The sequence below is a fragment of the Gopherus evgoodei genome, chromosome 9 (assembly GCF_007399415.2).
Source record: "Gopherus evgoodei ecotype Sinaloan lineage chromosome 9, rGopEvg1_v1.p, whole genome shotgun sequence".
NCBI classification, from domain to species: domain Eukaryota; kingdom Metazoa; phylum Chordata; order Testudines; family Testudinidae; genus Gopherus; species Gopherus evgoodei.
This window is the reverse complement of record NC_044330.1, coordinates 72,269,536-72,292,651: the sequence shown is the minus strand read 5'-3', so window position 1 is coordinate 72,292,651 and position 23,116 is coordinate 72,269,536. Positions and strand designations below refer to the sequence as shown.

The 23,116-nt window shown below is 39.5% G+C and overlaps 1 protein-coding gene across 12 annotated transcripts in view; it reads left to right on the top strand.

The window, feature by feature from the left end:
• The window catches only part of DIAPH2 (diaphanous related formin 2), an 867,723-nt gene that overhangs the window by 197,311 nt on the left and 647,296 nt on the right, over positions 1–23,116 (top strand). For all 12 annotated transcript variants that reach the window (XM_030576660.1, XM_030576662.1, XM_030576661.1 and 9 more), the window contains 5 exons: positions 12–130; positions 2,704–2,820; positions 8,556–8,674; positions 13,272–13,336; positions 15,738–15,842. In XM_030576660.1, coding sequence (XP_030432520.1) covers positions 12–130; positions 2,704–2,820; positions 8,556–8,674; positions 13,272–13,336; positions 15,738–15,842 — 525 coding nt within the window. The remainder of the gene's footprint in view (positions 1–11; positions 131–2,703; positions 2,821–8,555; positions 8,675–13,271; positions 13,337–15,737; positions 15,843–23,116) is intronic.

The window sequence follows — 23,116 nt, the reverse complement described above, 5'->3', positions numbered from 1 at the left end:
TTGAAAACTAGGACCTAAAAGAGAAAGAAAATGAAGAACTTGATATTCAGTTGAAAGTGTTTGATGAAAACAAAGAAGATGACTTAATTGAATTGTCACATCGTCTCAATGACATCAAAGCTGAAATGGAATATCCTTTTAAAAACTCACTAATTTATTTTATTTTATGTATATTTTCTGTAAATATGTAATAAAATATTATAGATTAAATTGATTGGTTGCCATAGTTAAGTTATGGTCTCTAAGGTATGTATGTTTCAGGTAGATTTATGTCCAGGTAACTTTAATTTGAAGAAATGTTAAATAAATAAATCACTTAAATGCATGTTAGTTTACAAGTTGTGGAGGGAAAGTAATCTTTCATGAAAAAGGACCTTACATTAAACCAGTAATTATGCTCTGTGAGGTAATGATTCTTATAAATAAAGACAATATAAATTTAGGAAAAATGATGTAATTCAGTTCATGAAGCCAAACACTTTTTTTTGGCAGTATTCAAGGGGTGTTTTGTGTGCATAATAGGCTGCACTTTTATTAGATAATGAATTTTTTTGTATAAAAGCAAAATTCTTTAGTGGGTTTAATAACATGGCATGCACTCCTGAACTTCAGGCACATCCTTTAACATTGACGCACAGATCTTATCTGACTTGCACTGATATAATTTATAATAGACAGGTTGTGATATGGGGACATTCATAACCTTGTTTTTCAAAGTGCCAACTGTATTCTCGCCCCTTTCTAATTGATGCCAATAAACACATCACATGGGTATGTGGGTAAAGACTCTGGGTTTAATTTTTCAACTGTACTTGGGTAAATCAATTTAAGGTGTACCTATTTAAAACTAGTGTGAGATCAGAAACAGGCATTTAGTTTGGAGCTTTATGGAAAATAACTTTTTTCATCCAGATGAAACTGAAAACTCATTCATACCAGAAATTCCTAGACCTAACTACTGCCATGCACATGCTACTTAAGAACGTTCTCCTTTTAACTCGAGATCTCTCTTTGAGCCTTTCTCTGTGGGAGCTGTTGGGATGCTTCATACATATTCTAAAAATGAAGCTTAACCCCCATAACTAATGTGACAAATACCTGAGCAAGCCCCTCCTCCATTCCTTCTCTAAGCATGGATATGGGATATTGGCTTACTTACCTTATTTACCATCAGAGATGCTGCCTGCTACAGAGACAGCCACACACATCTGTATAACTCCAACATTCTAGCTAACAAAGCTGAGCATGTCTGGCCCTAGATAAGGGAAATGCTCCTCGTTATTTCTCTGTGCATGCTCATAGAAATTGACCCATGGAAGTCACCATGTCACGAGGCTTCCATTGTCGACAAACATTCATGTGAGCTCAGACCCCCATATTTCAAATACAATTTAATGGCAAACATACACTATAGTGTCATTAAATTCCAGCTTTGAACCTTGCTTGTATTTCAGTCCTGCTGGGTATACAGATCCAAATGTTCACATGGGAGTCTGAATTATGTATTGTAAATAAAAAGAAAAAAAAAGTAGCTTATTAAATGACTGATAGAGACCTGCAGCTAAACAACTTCCCAGCTGCTCTGTGTTGTCCTTACTTATGAGTCCAAGTCCCATCCCCTGACTTGCTGGTTGGCTTGAGCATATGAATTGCAGAACTAGTCATGGCAACATTGATTCAAAATAAATGGTCGCAGTTGATCGAGTGCCAAACAAAAGAAAATCCATCCTGTGTACCATAATTCTGTTACATCTTTCCAACATGTGCCACACCAAAATTTACTTGCATGTGTCACATGGGATTGGTATGGTGAACTGGCACCCCTTGCATTACTGTGTTCTTCAGAATCGCAGCCCTTTTTCAAGTTGCTAAGATGGCGAAGAAAACTTCACAAATGTATGAGTGTAACCAATGCCAGGAGGACTATATGAGTCTGCAGAAAGCTGAGAACAGAGCCTTCAAGATGTAAACTGTCCCATTCATTTTAGTGGATATTGATTCAGTAACAGCTTTTCTTATCAGTTAAATCTTTCACACTGTCATACCTGTACATTAACTGGTATTTTGTTTGTCAGCTTTCAGGACCCCACCATAAGATGAAAATCTCAAGATTCTTTGGATATAATAATGTGTAGACAAAATAAGTATAATTTTCCCAAACAGACATGAAACATGTAATCAATATTTATAATATTTATTATCTAATTTTGTTCCACTCTCTTAAATTAAAATGCCAAATTCATTTGTTGTACAAATTAATCACAGAACCTCAACTCTTAATGATTTCAAAATGTTTGCACCATTATTGATCTTGTCTCATCTAAAAGTGTAATGTGTTAATTGGTGGGAAAATGGAGAATACCTCAGGCCCTGGTTCTGTAACAAATAGTGCAGGTATATTGCTGAGCCACATGAAGCTCATTGAGCTCATTGGGGCTGTATGTGGGCTCATCAGTCCCCGTGAACACTTAAGTTGAAGGATTAGAGTCTTATTTGGCAGATCTTGTGCCAATTTTGTTTACTTTCTAGTGAAGAGCACAGTGAAATAATTTTGGTTAGCTGTAGCTGGAAAAAATGAAAATGTTTTAATGAGGGGGATTGTTTGGAAGGCAATAGCATTTAATTAGAACAGTTCAAGTGTATTCCTTACAATATGGACATGTTCATTTCAGTCATTTGGCATTTCCTTAACAATCTTTGCACTGACATGGATGAAGTATACCATCTGCTTTATAACATGTTGAAGGACACGGCTTCTGAAAACTATTTCCTCTCAATATTGCAACACTTACTACTGGTCAGGAATGATTATTACGTCCGGTAAGAGTTAACTCTAGCTGTTCTTTTTGCTTTTAATATCAAGTGTCCAAGTTGTAGGGTAATGCAAGCTGAACTATTAACACAGTGGATCTTGAACATATGATTGTTTTATAATCTAGGGTGAACTGCTCAACACAATTTGTCTTTGTACCCTTATTTAAAGGGAAGAGTTTCATTATAGTAGACAGAAGGATGGTTTTATTTTTGAGTTCCTTGTGCTTTTTCTTCTTCTGTATCTCTTAACTCATTGAATTATTCCTCACTTCTCTACCTACAGGGCAGAAAGGTTCTTGTCTCCAGAAAATCTACAACACGCTTTTTGTTCATGTTTTTATTTCAAAACATCTCCATCCCCTTTCAACTGTATATTGCATCCTTTGAGTGTAAGCTGTTATTACTTATATGTCAAGTGCCTAGCATAATACTGAATCAGGCAGGAGAATTGGTGTTTTCATATTGTTAAATCATACAACTACAAATACATGCCAGTTATTCCAGGTAACAGGGGCTTTTCTAGTTTGTAGAGAAAATACAGGGAATTGGTTGGTAGGCATGAGAAAGAGAGCAGTTATTGGAATAGTTTTTTTTCCCCTTAATTTCCCTAAACTATTTTTTTTACTAGTGTGACAGCTCCATTTTCTTTTCGTTTTGCAATATTTCCTTCAGTTAGACTTGAGATGATTTTTCTAGTTCAACTAAATGGACTGTGAAGTTGAGGTGTAACATTTGTTGCAGATAAACAAATTTAAAATTTTAAATACAGGGTTCGTCAGCACAGAGAGATTACAGACATTACAATAGAGAACTGTGTGTGCTCACAGTACAGTTTCTGAGAAATTAACATGTTGTAACTGATCAAATACTTTACTGTTACTAATAAAGGCTGACAACCAATCACAGCAAATGGTGATCCTTAAAAACTTACTAGTTTTACTTTAGGTGATAATAGTTAATAATCTGCATTTTCAAAATTATGAGCCCGTTTTCAGTTGCTCATAAATTTTGCAAAGCTTCCACTCATCAAGCTGAAATTTTCCATTCTAGGATTTTGTCATTAACTGACTTTTCAGCTAAGTTTTCCAGCAAAAGTATTTATCTACTTCTGGGAATCAGGTTAGGGGGAAAAAAATAGGTTGTTTTGGCAACCAATGTTAAAACCAACCAAATCCAAAGAAACTACGTTTCTTTGAGAAGCTCTAATGTGTTCTTGATTTGGAACAGAGCTGTGGCCCTGGGGTCAGGAACAGACTATTTGCTCTCCCCATGAAAATCCTTCTAGACTAGGCCAAGTTATCAGACTCTGGAAGTCGCCACTTACACATACTCCATCGATCTTTGTTACAGGCTTTCTGTTAAAATCTCTGATATTCCATCTTCGCTTAGGGTGCTCCAATGCTAGGGAGTTTCTACATCCCTGCTACAGTGATCATGCTCTCAAGCTACACTCAGCTTCCTATTTGGAGGCACAGAGCAAGAGCTGCAGACAGAGGACATAGAGTGAAAACAGCAATGCTGTTTCCCTTGGATTTGAGGAAGGTGTGCCTGACTGGGATCCAGAAGGATACTTTCCACTGACTAGTGTCAATGATTGCGTTCACTTCGGAAGCACCTATTGTTGAGCAAGACCTCAAATACCCGTAATTAGGCTGTAGGCACATATATTCCCCCTATTTAAAGAAAAGTTGACCGAAAGGTTGCAGTCAGTCACATCTGGTGGAGCTGCAATAGAACTTGATCTACAATATGACTGTCCCAGGTCTAATCCTTTTAGCCACACTATCTGCAGGTGGAATCTACCAAACATGTATGCCTAGCTAGCTGGTCTGAGAGAGTTCTATTTCATTGCAATCCTATTAATAACTTCCAGGTGAAATTTCAAATTATTCAAGGACTATCAGTCTGAAATAATTACAATAATTTGTCCTTAAAATGCCCTAAATGTTAAACGGTAGTTTGATGGCAGTAGTTTAATGTACAGAGTATAACTAATATGAACTTCATGTCATAGGACACTTGAAATGCAAATCAGTTGTTAATTCAGTGTGAGTAGTATTGGGGGGCATGACCATGTTTCAGATAATTGACATTGGATAACTGAGGTTGTACTGTATCTAGAAGAACTGTAACAATACTTGGTCAGGTCTTTATTACCTATCTTTGAAATATTAGTCTAATGAGCATATGTTACATTGCTTCTATTAGCTCCATTAGTATGGCTATTAAGTTTAATTTAAAATGCTTTTTAAAAAACTTATGGTTCATAAATACATGCTTACAAGAAAAAAAGAAATTAAAGCTAATAATTGAAACATAACGCGAGAGTTAAGAAGCAAGTCTGTCCTCCAAATAAAATTTAGAAAATCCACTAGTAAAGATACAGTACACTCCTACGTATGACGTATGGATGAGGGAATAGAAGTGAAACACTGCAAATCTCCACATTCAGCAGGTGTCATATTGAAACAACTCACACTAAGCTAATGAAATAAGATGTACACAATGAGAGTTGAGAACATAAGAATGTACATACAGTGTCAGACCAAAGGTTCCTCTAGCCCAATATCCTTTCTCCTGGCAGTGGCCGATGCCAGGTGCTTCAGAGTAGCTGTAGACTGGTCAGTTGTTTTGGTTGCCTAAACATGGATTTAGGGAGCCAAACTTCATTTTTTAAAATCTCGTGTAAACTTGCATTAAAAAATAATTTTAAGAAATAAAAGAGCATTGGTCAGAAGTCACATGTAGTTTTCTTGGGTTCAAAAATACAAGTTCAAAAAAGGTAATGTCCAAACATAAATCCTGAAAATCTTTTCAAATTTAACTTCTCTTTTGACCTTATATTTTTGTCAGTCTGAAAAAATGTGTGCTTGCATAGCTGCTGCAGATTCATAGATTCATAGACTCTAGGACTGGAAGGGACCTCGAGAAGTCATCGAGTCCAGTCCCCTGCCCTCATGGCAGGACCAAATATTGTCTAGACCATCCCTAATAGACATTTATCTAACCTACTCTTAAATATCTCCAGAGATGGAGATTCCACAACTTCCCTAGGCAATCTATTCCAGTGTTTAACTACCCTGACAGTTAGACACTTTTTCCTAATGTCCAACCTAAATCTCTCTAGCTGCAGTTTAAGCCCATTGCTTCTTGTTCTATCATTGGAGGCTAAGGTGAACAAGTTTTCTCCCTCCTCCTGATGACACCCTTTTAGATACCTGAAAACTGCTTTCATGTCCCCTCTCAGTCTTCTCTTTTCCAAACTAAACAAACCCAATTCCTTCAGCCTTCCTTCATAGGTCATGGTCTCAAGACCTTTAATCATTCTTGTTGCTCTTCTCTGGACCCTCTCCAATTTCTCCACATCTTTCTTGAAATGTGGTGCCCAGAACTGGACACAATACTCCAGTTGAGGCCTGACCAGCGCAGAGTAAAGCGGAAGAATGACTTCTCGTGTCTTGTTTACAACACACCTGTTAATGCATCCCAGAATCACGTTTGCTTTTTTTGCAACAGTAGCACACTGTTGACTCATATTAAGCTTGTGGTCTACTATGACCCCTAGATCTCTTTCTGCCATACTCCTTCCTAGACAGTCTCTTCCCATTCTGTATGTGTGAAACTGATTGTTCCTTCCTAAGTGGAGTACTTTGCATTTATCTTTATTGAACTTCATCCTGTTTACCTCAGACCATTTCTCCAATTTGTCCAGATCATTTTGAATTTTGACCCTGTCCTCCAAAGCAGTTGCAATCCCTCCCAGTTTGGTATCGTCCGCAAACTTAATAAGCGTACTTTCTATGCCAACATCTAAATCGTTGATGAAGATATTGAACAGAACCGGTCCCAAAACAGACCCCTGCGGAACCACACTTGTTATACCTTTCCAGCAAGATTGGGAGCCATTAACAACTACTCTCTGAGTACGGTTATCCAGCCAGTTATGCACCCACCTTATAGTAGCCCCATCTAAATTGTACTTTCCTAGTTTATCTATAAGAATATCATGCGAGACCGTACCAAATGCCTTACTAAAGTCTAGGTATATCATATCCACTGCTTCTCCCTTATCCACAAGGCTCATTATCCTATCAAAGAACGCTATCAGATTAGTTTGACATGATTTGTTCTTTACAAATCCATGCTGGCTATTCCCTATCACCTTACCACCTTCCAGGTGTTTTCAGATGATTTCTTTAATTACCTGCTCCATTATCTTCCCTGGCACAGAAGTTAAACTAACTGGTCTGTAGTTTCTTGGGTTGTTTTTATTTCCCTTTTTATAGATGGGCACTATATTTGCCCCCTTCCAGTCTTCTGGAATATCCCCCATCTCCCATGATTTCCCAAAGATAATAGCTAGAGGCTCAGATACCTCTTCTATTAACTCCTTGAGTATTCTAGGATGCATTTCATCAGGCCCTGGTGACTTGCAGGCATCTAACTTTTCTAAGTGATTTTTTACTTGCTCTTTTTTTATTTTAACTTCTACACCTACCCTCTCACCGTAAGCATTCACTATATTAGACATTCCTTCAGACTTCTCAGTGAAGACCGAAACGAAGAAGTCATTAAGCATCTCTGCCATTTCCAAGTCTCCTGTTACTGTTTCCCCCTCCTCACTGAGCATTGGGCCTACCCTGTCCTTGGTCTTCCTCTTGCTTCTAATGTATTGATAAAAAGTCTTCTTGTTTCCCTTTATTCCCATAGCTAGTTTGAGTTCATTTAGTGCCTTTGCCTTTCTAATCTTGCCTCTGCATTGCTGTGTTATTTGCCTATATTCATCCTTTGTAATCTGACCTAGTTTCCATTTTTTATATGACGCCTTTTTATTTTGTAGGTCACGCAAGATCTCGTGGTTAAGCCAAGGTGGTCTTTTGCCACATTTTCTATCTTTCCTAACCATCGGAATAGCTTGCTTTTGGGCCCTTAATAGTGTCCCTTTGAAAAACTGCCAACTCTCCTCAGTTGTTTTTCCCCTGTCTTGATTCCCATGGGACCTTACCTATCAGCTCTCTGAGCTTACCAAAATCTGCCTTCCTGAAATCCATTGTCAGTTGGAGTGAGTTGGAATCCCTTAAATGGTGTGTGGATTTCAAATGTTTGTTTTTAGCTCCTTAACGTGACATCATATCTTAGGCTTCTTTAAGGAATTAAAGTAGTTAAAAGATGTAAGAGGGCTTAACCCCATAAAATGACGTAATACCCAGTCTTTTTTCATATTTGGCAGCTGATAGCATTTTTAGATTTGTGTTTAGAAATAAGAATGAGTTGTGTGTGTGGGTGTAGTGCTGTTTGTTGCCAATTAATGACCAAAAATGGTAATGAAGGAGGTGGGAAGGACAAAATAGGGTACCTATCATTTTATTTTCCAAAGTGTGAAGAAAGTGAAATACCAACTGCAAAACAAGAATCTGAACTGAGGCTCAGGAGACAGAATTGAAACTAGAACAAGGACCATGTGAACTGCCATTCTGCCAAAATATTACTTCATTTTTCAGAGATCCAAACTTTGGATTTTTTATTTCATACATCCCTTTATGAGAATGACAGTAGCAATGTAATAGACAATGTACACACAAGGCCTTTCCCTCTTCCCGCCACCCCCCAGTCTTTTCTTTTGGCAACTTTATAATTCAGGTATTAGAAGTTATAATTAACCTTTTTTCTCTGTTCCATAAATTATATGCCCTGTTTCCATTATATTAAAAATACATTGTTGTGTATTTTTCTATCATCAGAACTCAGTATTACAAGATAATTGAAGAATGCATTTCACAGATAGTATTGCACTGCAGCGGTATGGACCCAGATTTTAAATATAGAGGAAGATTGGATGTAGACTTTACCCACCTTATTGGTATGTAAACCTGAATTAACTTGTCGCCTTTGGTTTCTTTGTGTTTTAGAAAAAATAAATATTTTTAAAGGTAAGTTTTCTCTTCATACTCCAAAAACAGAACTCTGTAACGTTTAATATGTGGTTTTGGGAATGAACTCACATTTTCTAGAAGTTGAGAGCTCCATTGTATAGCTTGTAATCATATTCTTCTAGAACAGCAAAACATTTCACAGTGAAAATATATTGCATAGACTGTTCAGGCAGATATGCGTGGAAAGGTAGATTATGTTTTATTGAGAGCAATGGTCAAAGCACCACCTAGATTATAATTAGGACTGGCTGGAAAATAGAAAATCTGTTTTGTGAAAACTTTTGAGGTTTTGGTTTTTGTTTCCCTTCTGCATCAGTAAGAAACCAAGATGTTTCAACAGTTTTCACAAAAAAAAAGGGAGGGGGAACAAACCCACCATGAGGAGAGGGATGGAGACCACCCCAGAATAGCTAGTAGTCCAGTTGTTAGGACACTCACCTGGATGTGAGAGACTCACGTTTATGTCCTTATTCTCCCTGATTGGGAGCAGGGACTTGAATCTGGGTCTACCAAATCCCAAGTTAATGTCCTAACCACCAGGCTAATAGCTATTCTGGGACACATCCCCCAAATTGTTACTGTTCCAGTTAGTATCAAAATTTGTAGGACTGTGTGGGACACGTGCAATTGCTGCTACTCATCAGGAACTGAAACGGAGACCAGGGCAACAGTCTTGCCTGTGTTTTCCATCACCATCTGGTGACACCCAAGTGGAATGGAGGTAAAGGAACTAGCTTGACTAGAATCCAGAATGCAGAAGGGTGAGGAGTTTGGCTTGGGGGACAGAAGCTGAGTATGGAATAGGGTAGAAGACAGGGACAGGTTGGAAGGGAAAAGAGTAAAAAAGAGACACATTTGAGGCTCACAAGAGTGGAAAGGGTATGTAACCACTAGAGAACACTTCCCTCTAGAACCTGGAATTAAACCCAGGATTCTTGAGTCTCAGCATTTCTGTGTGATCTAACAAATAACTGAAAAGCCCTGACAAATTGTCGGTCTCTTTTTAATGGGAGGTGCTCATGGAACTACTACTTATGTTAGTTACTCTGTCAGCTCAAATGACAGTCATCTGTGCTTTTGCTTTAAGGGTTCCAAACATGGTTGTGACCTGTGTGGGGCTCTTGATGGTTCTTTTAAAAACCTATGAAATTTAGTAAAAGTTGAAAGAATATTTTTAAGGTTGTCAAGTCAAGCACTCAAATTAGAAAATGTCATAATAAAGTTTCCCTGTGCAATTTAATTTGCCCCTCCTGTGTGTGCGCATTATTAGGCTGGGCAGAATTCAGAGTTGGTGGTTTTTTTTTCCTTCAATAATTTTGACAGGTAATATTATTTTAAATCTTTTTAGAGTTGTATGGATTCAAATTTTCAGTTTCACAGGAAATTGAGGGATGAGGGGCTTAGACCATGTGCGACAAGCAGACAATTATGTAATGACAATAGACATTGAGAGTCAAACTGTTAAAGCTTTGTAACTATTAAAACACAAATTTGTCAAAGTATGCAAAGTAAATATCTTTAAGTCAAACTCTAAATTCTCAAGGAATATTTTTCTTACTTTGCCTATTTGTAAATTTTGATTATCATCAATGGAAATTTTTTTTTCATGGGTTTGTGTGTATGATAAAATCAACTTTACCAATAAAAATCTAATCCTCCCAGGCTAGTTATGATAGTCTTCAATTGATCACATTTGATTTGCATTGTTCACCTTAGCATAAAAATGCACACTTTTGTTATATTATGTAAGAATAGTCCCAAACTTCAGATTTTAATCAAATCATTTAGTGGCGTTGAAATTTATATATAAGGGAATGTTGTTCATCTGCCCCATGTGAAGTTTCTAAGTTGGTTACACCAGCAAATGAGCCTAATCATACTTCAGGTATCTGCCATATAATGGAAGTTGTGCTTTGAGTGGTGTCACTGTGGGTGCTTCACTTCTGATGTGCCTGTACCCTTAATCAGAGATTTTTTGGTAGCAGTGCCCATTTGGCTTACATATACTCCCTACGCACTTCAGCACAAGGGAGAACTCATGTTCTCTACCTCCTTTGACATTGATACCACATTCCACAAGAGCAGTATCTACATCTATAGCCTTACTTAAGGATGTACCAATTGCGGACATTGGTAGAACAATAACTTGGACTTCTGTCAATATTTTCTCTAATCATTATGCCTTGGTGCCAGGAGCAAGATCAGATTCTGCTGTAGGCAGTCCAGTTCTCTCTCCTCTGTACTGGACTCTGGTCTGAACCTCCCACCTCTTTGCGGGGGTAGTGCTTGAGAGTCACCTGGAATGGAGCATTTACAGGGGCACTACTCGATGAAGAAGGAGAGATTACCCATCTTGTAAATGGAGTTCTTCAAGATGTCTCCCTGTGGGTGCTCCATTACCTGCCCTTCTTCCCCTTTGCATCAGGATGTCCCTGGGGGGACTTAGCTGTAGAGAGAGAACTGAGGGCAGTTTGTGTGCGCAGCCCCTTTTAGCCTTGGTGTGGGGCATGAGGATATGTGGAGCGCATGCTTGGGCTGATTGGGCACTGCCAAAAATCTCAATCAAAGGAGCAGGACACAGGGACCTGAGCTGGAGCATCCACAAGGACACACTTCTTGAAGAACTCTGTTGGTAACTTGAGTTCTCACAAAGTGAGTAACGTCTCCAGCACTTCAGGCAAAGTGGAACCCTGGATTCATGTGGCTGTTGGCTTGCATACTCAACCCATGCGGGCTGCACAGTGAGCCCACCTACTCACCCCCTGTGGGCTGCATAGTGAGCCTATGTGGGACGCATGTTGTGCAGGCCTGGAATACATTGTCTGGAACATAAGAGTTGCTGCTCTTCCTTTTTGTCATTGTGCAGTAGAGAACCTGTGACTATGGGGAGGCAATATTTCTTCACTCTTAACATCAACAGATGCTAGAAATTAATCTGAATGGAAATGATAACCTGTTAATGTAAATATTTAAGAGGCTAGACGTGGGATGTAGGAAGCTAATTAAAAATTTGCTCTCTTCCCGCTGTGATCATCTCTGGAGTCACGACCTAAATAAATTGTAACTATGAAATATTTTTGCTCTGTTTATCAGTAAGTTGAGCTAGTAAATGAGTGCTAGGCACTTTACAGAAAAATAATCAAAGGTGACAATTTTCCTGTTGTGTCTCCTGTAGTTTTAAAATCTATTCGGGTTAGCTAATGCATTTATTGATATTTTTTTTTCTGTTGACCTAACGAATTAAAAATCAAACTTTTGTTTTCAAACCTGAAGCAATTAGACTATTCACAAATCTGAGAAATTTGGTTCCTCAGTCATGTAATGAAAGACTATTGATTTTTAAGAAGCTCTAATAGTTTGGGAGTATCTTTACCAGTGTTATGTAATGGAGAAGAGGGAGATAATTTTTTTTTCTGTTCTACCATATCTTAATTTGAGAAATAATTCTCCTTTCTAATGCTAGAAAATAAGGAAGTTTGAGTGATTTTTTTTTTTAAACAAACATCAACTCACTCAACAAAGGGAAAGATTTAACTGGAAAATAACATTAAGCCATAATGGAGGTAGGCAGTGGGCCTAGTGCAGGGGTTCGCAAACTGGAGGTCGTGACCCTTCAGGGAGTTGTGAGGTTATTACATGGGGGGTCACGAGCTGTTAGCCTCTGCCCCAAACTCCGCTTTGCCTCCAGCATTTATAATAGTTTTAAATACAAAAAAAGCATTATAATGTATGAGGGCGGTTGCACTCATAGTTTGCTGTGTGAAAGGGGTCACCAGTACAAAAGTTTGAGAGAGACTGGCGTAGTGGATAAGGAACTGGATCAGGACCCAAGACCCTGGCTTGCTGGGTGACTATAGGCAAGTCACTTCACCTCCCTGTGCCTCAGCTTCTGTGTCTGTAAAATGCGGATAATGATAGTGATTTGCTTTGTACAACGGTTTGAGATCTACTGAAAAAATCTTCTGTAACAACAAGGGGTTAATCATAAAAATATATGTTCTAATTTGCTTTTAAAAGCCTTTAAGGTAATCTTTATTTAAAATAACATAACATATAACTTTCATATGTTAAAGGGGTGTTCTCAAGCCCAACTGCAGAAAGGGATGGCTGTACTAATGTAGAAAACTTGATTAAAGGGGAGAATTTCCATATTGTTTTACATTTAAAATCAAATGAAAATGAGAAGGGCAAAAATTACCTGATATATAATCTAGTGTGTTAAAGACTGCTGTACTTAAGTAGTTATTGGAAAGTAAATGCGCTTTTTGGAGCAACAGGTAAAACATATAGAAGTAACATCATATTTCTAAGAAATTCTATAGCTGTGTGTCTATTCAAGAGACATAGGGAAAGGAGGAAGGGTTCAAGAAAGATTTAGTCCTCTGGAAAACTAAAAATGCAGAGGTGAAACTCTGGAATTTGGTTCTGTAGCAATTCATTGTACTTTGAAAATATGTGTATTTGTTTATTACTCAGTACCGCTTACTGTCTTAACCAATTTTGTCTTTGTAATTGTCCATTTAGATGCATGTGTGAACAAAGCAAAAGTAGAAGAAAGTGAACAAAAAGCAGCAGAATTTTCCAAAAAGGTAAGATCATAAATCATTATAATTTAAGATGCAGACAACTGGAAATCTCTGATTAAAACGTGGCATCAAAAACCTTTTCCCACCTTTCGGCTTAAATAGAGAAACTGATTTGCTGTTGTGATCAATATTTGGCAGCATTACTACATAATTTGTATCCTTATTGCAGAAGTGATTTGATATATCAAGTCTATTGTTCTTAGCTGCTAGTGTACATTAGCTTCAGACAGCAATAGGAAAAAAAAATCTCAGAGAGCTTATCCTATACTTGTTTTTTTTGGGGGGTGTTGTCAAGTATACTATCTTTGTATACAGAAAAAATAGAGATGGGTCATTGAGTTGTTCAGTGTGTGTTGTTTATTTTAAATATGTAATGTATATTGTACTTCGATACAAGTAGTGGAAAAGCACTCTTACACTGCTATCTCAGAACAAGTATTTCTTAAATCTTAATCTTTATGATTTAATATATTTCTAAAGATGTCAATTAAGTTATAAAAAAGACCTAATAGAAATGATTTTGCCCTTCTTTTCATTATTAGAAGGAGATTGTCAGGCTTAAAATTATTTCCATGTGAAGCATTCCACTCGGGTTGGTTGGTTGTCTTTAGAAAATTTAATAGTCCTTTTAGTAATTTTGCCTTCTCAAAGTTTTGCCACGACATTCCACTTTCAGAGTATCCTTTGAGTAACTGAGAAGTTACTTCACTTATATCAAACACTGATAAAAAAAAAACACATTATGATTGCGCTATAAAGTTTCCAGCAATCATGTATTTCTGGGTCCTGTGAGAAAATACTAAGTGCTGGACATAAAATAGACCAGAGCAACATTGATTGATGGACCTGGCCTCAGAATCCTCTTAATTTGAAATGCAACGTATTGGATACATGAACTTAAAACTGAAGTGGACTGTTGGATCTTCTCATTCACTTGTCAGTGCTCTTAATATTACTTAAGCACTGAGTTAAAACACAGCACTATTGGTGTTGGAACGCTTGAAGTAACAAATGCTTTGGATGCTTGTCTGTGCACAGCATTTCTTTACTACTATTTCAGAGTCATAGAATGTTTTCCTGAGCTATGTCTTTCCATTCTTATTTTTGAAGGAGAAACCTTTACAGAATTCCTCCTAAGGGATTTCGATGATCATTTTAAAAAGTTTACTAAAGGAAGCCAAAATAAAAACTTCCATTAGAGTAGAAATAGTTTCAGTACTAAATTTAGAAAATGGTTATATTTCAGACTGGGCTTTGTTTGCATCTGGCACATCGGGGCCAAAAATCATGTCTACCTGGAACATGACCTTTACTAAATTTGGGGGAAACATTACATAATGAGCTGCAAACTTGTATCTTCACTGTATATTAACTGCATATTCAGCAAGAGTGTGCCAATGCTTGGACATAGTTGCAAATCTGCAAAGTGGCCTCATCTGTCAGATTAGACATGGAAGAATTTATTGAAGATCTCCATTTCTTGTTTCTGTGTATTCAGATATCCTCAGAATTTCCCAGGATGTAGATCTTTCTTAATTTATTTATGTTCAGAACCCAACTCTTCTAACATATATGCAGCTCTACACCATTTACTTCTGTCAATGAGTTTCAAGTTTTGTAAATATAAAAATATAGGACTGCAAGTCACTCCTTTTAAACTATGCCATCTGCAGCAGTGATTGCAGTTTGAAACAATATTGTTAATCTTCAGCAATGAGAAACTATACTTATCTTCAGATATATTACTTTATTCTAATCGAGAACGTGTTATGTTTCTGCTGTGGAACAAATTAAAGTGATCATCCAAGTGCACCTTGCAGTAACTTAATAATACACAACATAATGCTCCTAGAATCTGTGTGAGAACAAAAGCTTATTCCAGTCACAGATTGCCTTTTTGTTTTGCTTTAAAAAAAACAAACAAACAAACAAAAAAACCTTCTTGGAATGTAGAAGTCCCCCTTAGAATTGTTACACCCATTCATAAGCAGGATTGGTTACCCATAGGCCATTGCAACTCGTTATCCATAGGCCATATTTAATATGTTTTTTAATGACATTCCAGAATACTCAAGTTACTTTTAATATTTCAGCTTCATGTCATTTCAGAGGAAACAAAAGTGGTCAAAAGGTGTTAAAAAGGTTACAGCTTGGAAAGTGCTGAGGAAAAAAAGCTTTTCTGCAAGTTTTCAACAACAATTTGTGGTGTAGCTGAATCTATACGCATTGTTGTGAATTCTTAGTGACCAGAAGAATTGAGTTTTCTGTAGTTTTCCAATTGGTCAAGCAATATGAGCCACAAATGCTTCTATTGCTTTACTCACACTGTTGTTTAAAGCCTTAAACTACTGTATTTAGTGTGAGCATAGATAGACGAATGATTTTATCGTGGTAATCATTGCAGTTTGATGAAGAATTCACGGCTCGACAAGAGGCACAGGCTGAACTTCAGAAACGAGAGGAGAAAATCAAAGAGCTTGAAACAGAAATCCAGCAGCTACGAACCCAGGTAATGAAGTGAGATATAGACTTTGTCATGTCATGGTGAGTTCCACAGTAGAAAATTATATTGTTAGAATGAAAGAAAAATTATCACCAAGAGCATTGTGTCTGGTGACAATTTGAAAATTTCTTTTAAATAATTTTTTGATTTTAAAAGTAGAGTACACAGGTGTTACTTGACCAGTGGGTATGAGTTGGTTCTACAAGAGCATGCAGGATAGACTCAGACTTTAAGGCCAAGAGGGACGATTGTGATCACGTAGTCTGACCCCCTGCACGTTGCAGACCATGGAACCTCACCTATCCGCTCTTGTAATAGACCCACAACCACCGCTGAGTTATTGAAGTCCCCAAATCAAGGTTTAAAGATTTCAAGTTACAGAGAATCCACCATTTACACTTGTTTAAACCTGCAGGTGATCTGCGCCCCGTGCTGTAGAGGAAGATAAAAAAAGCCCCAGGGTCTCTGCCATTCTGAATGAGGGGAAAATTCCTTCCCGACCCCAGATATGGCAATCAGATGGTCTCTGAGCATGTTGGCAAGATTAATGGAAATAATATATTTTCTCAGATATAAGTGTATGAAAAGCCTGTCATAGCTGGTTTGCTTATTGAGGCTAAAATGTTATATGGTTTTGAAAAATTTGAATTCATGACAATTTTTTTTCTTCCAACTATATCCAAAACAGTTCCTAATTTTAATTACTTAAAATAATTTAATACAAACTTTGAAGTATATTTTACAGAAGTTCCTATCATGTTTCTGAAATCTCACATTTCATGGTTGTCAAATGTATGAATAGTCTATGATAAAACTATTTTCTAAATGCTAAAATGTAGATTCTAGCTGAGATTCCCTCCTCCCCCACCGCCCCCGTAAGTGAATAAGCACACCTTTCCATGGGACATAATGTGAAGCAAACCTTCCTATTGGATCAGAAAATTAAAACAAAAAACAGATATACACAAATTAATCACAGTGGCTGATAGATCAGTTTATATTGCAATATATTTTATTTATGGCTAAGATCAAGCGTAGTATGTGTTCTTATCAGTTTAATTACTGAGGCAGAAACTGCACCTTCTAGAAGACACGACTTGCTATCCTGAGGAAGACGACCGCTTTGAAGATGGAGTCTACTGCTGCTGCTGCTTCAAAAGAAAATCTTTATGCTGCTTCAGAGACTCCAGGAGAGATTGAGAAGACAATCACTCCCTTGCAGATTCCACAGAAACCTTCAACTGCTGCTTGAACCGCTGCTGCTCCACTGAATGCCCATCGGGGAATAGCCTCTAAGAAGATCCTCAGTGCTTCCAGGACATTGCAGATGAGCAGCATTGTTTGGAAAAGCAGAACCTTCTTGGAGAAAACCCTTGGAGATTCTGCTGTAGGGAGATCTTGCACCTCAAGAACAGCCTTCTGGGACATTACACCCAGGACAAACATCTTGCCTGCTCTTCAGGAGAGGGATGCTAGAAGAAGAACTTCTCCCATTTCCTCCACTGCCCAGGATCCTGATGCTGGTCATTGTCCTACTGTGCTGGAAGGTATCTCAACTGGTGAGACCAGCCTCCCCTCAGAAACCACCCAGCGGGACCTCAGCATCTCACTCGATGTCTGTCCAGCCGAACCTCTCTATATTGCTTTCCCAGAGCAATGAGAACCATTGATTAGCGAATCCGTTGATACGACTGAAGCCCATCCAACAGAAGGAGATGAAAAAGAAAACAGTTGCATGCATCTCCAGTATCCCTTCCCTATGGACATACTCCTCTGCCCCTTCTGCTGTCCGGTCCGAGGATTCCAGTACATTGGTGGTCTCAGCAGACACCTCAAGAGAATCCATAGCAAGTGGATCGCCTTCTGGTGTACCCCCTGCGACCTGCCTTTCAAGACGCAGAAGAAATGTAAGTCTCATCAAATCACCTGCAAAGGACCTCTTGAATTGGAAGAGTCCAACTCTACCAGCCTATGTTGCCGCTACCCCATCTCTGCTCCGAAAGCAGAAACATTACATGGTCCGGCTTCCGAGTCCCTAAACACTCTGGCTACTGCATCCCTACCAACTCCCCCAGAGCCGCAGCATTAAAAGCTGGTCTAACCATCTACTGAGGAAAGGACTCCCTGCTCTTGGGGCCACCCACCTGGATACTGCCATTGAAAGAGTAAGTGCTGCCTCAAAAATTCCTAAGCTGGACCCTGCCAAGCATAGGATCGGCACTCCCTCGCAGCTTATGCAAGGCAACTCCATCTCTCGATGGCTTGGAGCTTCCTCACAATATGTCCCACACAATGCCATTGTCCGAAGAGTCAGCACCACCCCTCCCCCAACAGGTAACCCCTGGAAAGTCTCACACTGCATCAAAGACCCCCCAGGCAGAACTCATCCACAGAAGGACCAGCATTGCTCTGGAAACTCCCAAGCAAGACCGCATCCCTAAAAGGGACAGTACTGCTGCCTCTAAAACTGTCCTTCCTAAAAGGACTAGTGCTACCTTAAATTTGGTAAGGGATGACACTGGCCTCATTCCAGAAGAGCTGGCCAAACTGAGTTCTCCACACCAGAGGGAAAAAGGCAGCAGACTAATCACACAGCAGTTTTCCAGACTGAGCCTGTGGAGATTGAGCAGCAGGAAGAGCAGCAGCCCCCGGTGAGCACTGCTACACCATGGCAAGCCGTTTCAGTGGAGGAGTTGGCAAGGACAGCCTCCTTTGAGGACTTTGACCTGCTTGTAGAAAGACTCACTAAAGACCTGTCTGCAGAAATCGTATCTGGGAGGAAGGGAACTCAGGAGAACACACCAACTGCGCACGGAGCTCCTGCATCCAGTCAGAACCACAACAAAATGAGGAAAGCCAGGGGAAGGAACATCAGTTGTCACTACGACTCAGGAGCAGCATCCAGGTTTCAGAAACTTTACTAGTCAAACTACCCTAACGCTATGAGAGAGATCCTCGATGGGCCCTCACCCTACTGCACAATTCCATCCGAGAGACGACCCCAACAACTGGAGATCTATCCCTCTCTGTTCCACCAAGTACAAACTGTACGTCAGCTGCCTCGCGGCTAGGATCACAGACTGGTTGGTGAATGGAGGAGCCATCAGCTCCATCCAGAAAGGCTTCGTATCATGTGAAGGCTGCTACGAACACAACTTTGTCCTCCAGACTGCCATCCACATGGCCAGGAGGGCATGGCAGCAATGTGCCATAGCATGGCTTGACCTGGCTAATGCTTTTGGATCGATGACCCACCAGCACATTTTTGCCATGCAGTGAGAGTTTAGGGTGAAAATTTTCTACAACTGATCCAGAAACAGTATGAAGGCTGCACTAGCACCATCCGTTCCATGGAAGGAGAGAATTCCTATTGGTAAAATATACCAAAATCCCTATCGGTAGCAGCACGAAGCAAGGCTGTCCCCTGAGCCCCACTGTTTTCCACTTAACCATGGAGCCGCTCATTCGAACAATTTCCAGTGGTCTAGGTGGTTTCAATCTATATGACAACAGAGTGAATATCCTAGCCTAAGCAGATGATCTGGTCCTGATTGCAGACAACCTCAGGAGTCTCCAACAAATGCTTGACGTCACCAGCCAGGCTGCCAACTGGATGGGACTCCACTTCAGTACCAGGAAGTGTGCATCCCTGCATATCAATGGCAGAAGAAGGGATTCAGTCCAGACAATGTCTTCTCAGATCCCGGGTGAACCCATCATCTTCCTTGAGGACAGGCAAGCATACCAACATCTTTGCACACCAATGGGTTTCCGCGTCCAGCAGACACCTGAGGAGATCCTACGAGATGTGTCCAGGATCGACTCCTCCCTACTGGCACCATGACAGAAAGCCAATACCTTGAACACCTTTCTGATCCCCTGTATCTCATTCGTCCTGAGGGGATCTGCCATGGCGAAGGTACCTCTGAACAAGGCAGAGAGCACCATCTGGCAGCTGGTGAAGAAGTGGACGTTTCAGCAATGAACTGGTGTACATCTCGCACAGGCAAGGCGGCTCTAACGTCCCTCGAATGGGTGATCTGTGCGACATTGTTGTGATGCATTCCACTTTCTGATGTTCCCGGATGCCATGGTGAAGAACATTGCAGAGAGTGCTTTGCAGGATGCTGTCAAGAAGTGAATCTCCAGGACCCCCTCCAGTCAAGATGTTGCCACCTACCTGAGTGGCTCAGTGGAAGGTGAATTTCGAAGAGAGGGGAGACTGTGCTTTGCTCTGGACTTGTGCCCACAGTGCTACGCGATGACTAGAGAAGCATATTGGCTGCCCCTGGACTTGGTGTGAGGAACGCCAGGATCTGGATATCCTGGTGCCACAGGTGAAGAATACAGATCATGCTATCATTACTCCAAGAGCTAGAACCATGCTGGAGAGGACCCTGAAGGATGCCATATGCTGCCAATACGTGGAAAACCTGAAACAGAAGCCAGACCAGGGCAAGACGTTTGAGGTGATGTGCAAGTGGGATGCCAGCAACCACTTCCTCCCCAGGGGCAGCTTCACCCAATTTGCCAACTGGAGGTTCATCCACAGGGCCCGGCTCAACTGTGTCCCACTGAATGGAGCCGTGCACCATAGGAATTGGAACAAGTGATGCAGGAAGTGCGGCTATGCCAACGAGATGCTACTCCACATCTCGTGTAGCTGCAGGCCCCATTCGAGAGCTTGGCAGTTGCGACATAACACCATCCAAGATGGCCTTGTCAGAGCTATCCCACCACCCATAGGGAAGGTCTCCGTGAACTCCACCATTCCCGGTACCGACAGCCAACTGCGACCAGACATCGTCATAACCAGTGAGGACCGGAAGAAGATCATCATGGTGGATGTCACAGTGCCATTCGAGAACAGGACCTCAGCCTTCAATGATGCCGGAGCTTGAAAAGTAGAGAAATACGCCCCTCTGGCCGAAATCTTGAAAACTAAGGGTTACCAGGTCCAGACACACGCACTGATGGTCAGAGCCTTTGGTGCATGGGACCCCAATAACAAGTGAGTGCTGAGAGAACTCTACACTCGGCTGATGTGGCAACTCATGGTGTTGGAAGGCATCAGGTGGTCGAAAGACATCTGTATAGAACACATCACTGGACATCGGCAATACCAGAAGGGATGAGCTGGAGTGCCGATGAGAAGCGCAGTCAGGAAAATAATAAATACTTTCCTCATGGATTGGTTGTCCATTTAGGAAATACAATCTAATTCTCAAATTACGGAAGGACAGTCTCCATCCATTGATATGTTTTGCTTTCCACAACCAAATCTCTGTACAACTTTTCATGAGTGATTTACTTGTATATTTGGATTCTAATTTCTAAACTGTATTGTTAAATCCATTCACCTAAATTTGGATTATTGCTGATTATGTACTCTATGTAGCATATAACGTTTAAAAAAAACAACTTTGTATTTGTGGATAATCTAAGGACTATACCCAGATATACAGGCACACTTTCCCCAGCCTATGTACAATATAATTTTTTTAACATTAGTTTTAATAAAATTTTTAGTCTGGTAAGTGTATTTTTTGTGGATTCCATATACTTAATCAATTTTAAATGAAATCTTGAGGGTGCTTCTTGTTTGACATTGAAAGCTCACTGTAGTATAAAACTTAATTCATAGTCACTCCCTGAGCTATGAGTAACTGTTACTTTAGTTTAACTGTATATCATCTCTGGAATTAGATGGAGTCTGTTTTAGCATTTCAAGAAAGATGTGGAGAAATTGGAGAGGGTCCAGAGAAGAGCAACAAGAACGATTAAAGGTCTTGAGAACATGACCTATGAAGGAAGGCTGAAGGAATTGGGTTTATTTAGTTTGGAAAAGAGAAGACTGAGAGGGGACCTGATATCAGTTTTCAGGTATCTAAAAGGGTGTCATCAGGAGGAGGGAGAAAACTTGTTCACCTTAGCCTCCAATGATAGAACAAGAAGCAATGGGCTTAAACTGCAGCAAGGGAGATTTAGGTTGGACATTAGGAAAAAGTTCCTAACTGTCAGGGTAGTTAAACACTGGAATAGATTGCCTAGGGAAGTTGTGGAATCTCCATCGCTGGAGATATTTAAGAGTAGGTTAGATAAATGTCTATTAGGGATGGTCTAGACAGTATTTGGTCCTGCCATGAGGGCAGGGGACTGGACTCGATGACCTCTCGAGGTCCCTTCCAGTCCTAGAGTCTATGAGTCTATGAGTCTATGAGTCTAGTTGGGACAACATCTTTTAGGTACATTGATGCTGTTTGTCTGTACTAATATTCTGCTATACAGTAATTTGAGGTTTTCACTGACGATATATTTTGTATGTCATAAATATAACATTTTTGCTGTTTGCTGGATGTTGGTGTATATTTAGTTATAATCTGGATTAATTCCTTTTATTTATAAACAGATGATTTAGTCATTTAAATTTAATAGACCTAGTCTTGATTCTGCAGAAATGTTATGGATCCATTTCTGTACACCAAAGGCATGTTTTATACATCGGAACATGTTTTTCCATTTGTAACTTCAGAGTGGAATTTTGGAAAGCAGAATGTAATTACCCAAATTGAATTTGGGCAACTTAATTGGTTGAACATCTCTTCCTTTGCACAAGTGTCATTGGACCTTTAATCACCGAAAGTGGTCAAAATCTCTGTGCTGAAGGAAAATACTTATTACAATATATTCATACACAGCACATATTTCATCTTGTCAGAATTAAAGTATACATACTTTTATTCTTGTATTAGTATGTGTCATAACTTGATTTATTATGTCCATGGAACCATAAAAGTAGTATATTTGCTATCAGTCAAGTTACAGAGAAAGGATTTCATGCTAAAGCATAGTATTACACAGATTTCATTCATCAGCTATAAACCTTCCTCACAAACTGCCACATCAAATCTTCATTACAGCAAATGGTTTGCTCTGTAGATAAGGGTCTCACTCAGATGCTGATAATCCAGAGTACATTTTTTCTATCATGTCAATTTATTGCATGTATACATGGCTTTCCAAATATTGACATATTAGACTTGAGGTTTCAGGAGAATCAACTGTGATCATCAGTGTTGCACAGAAATGTTTTATGCAGTGCTTAAAAACCAGAGGACAAAATAAAACGTTGCTTGCACCTTGAAACATGCTAGATCAGATGAAAATATTACATTACTGATAACTTTAGGATCAGAATTTTTGTACTTCCTGAATTACTAGCATTTTAAAAATATCTGAGTGGATACACTAATTACTTGCAGAAGTTTAGATAGTTAAAA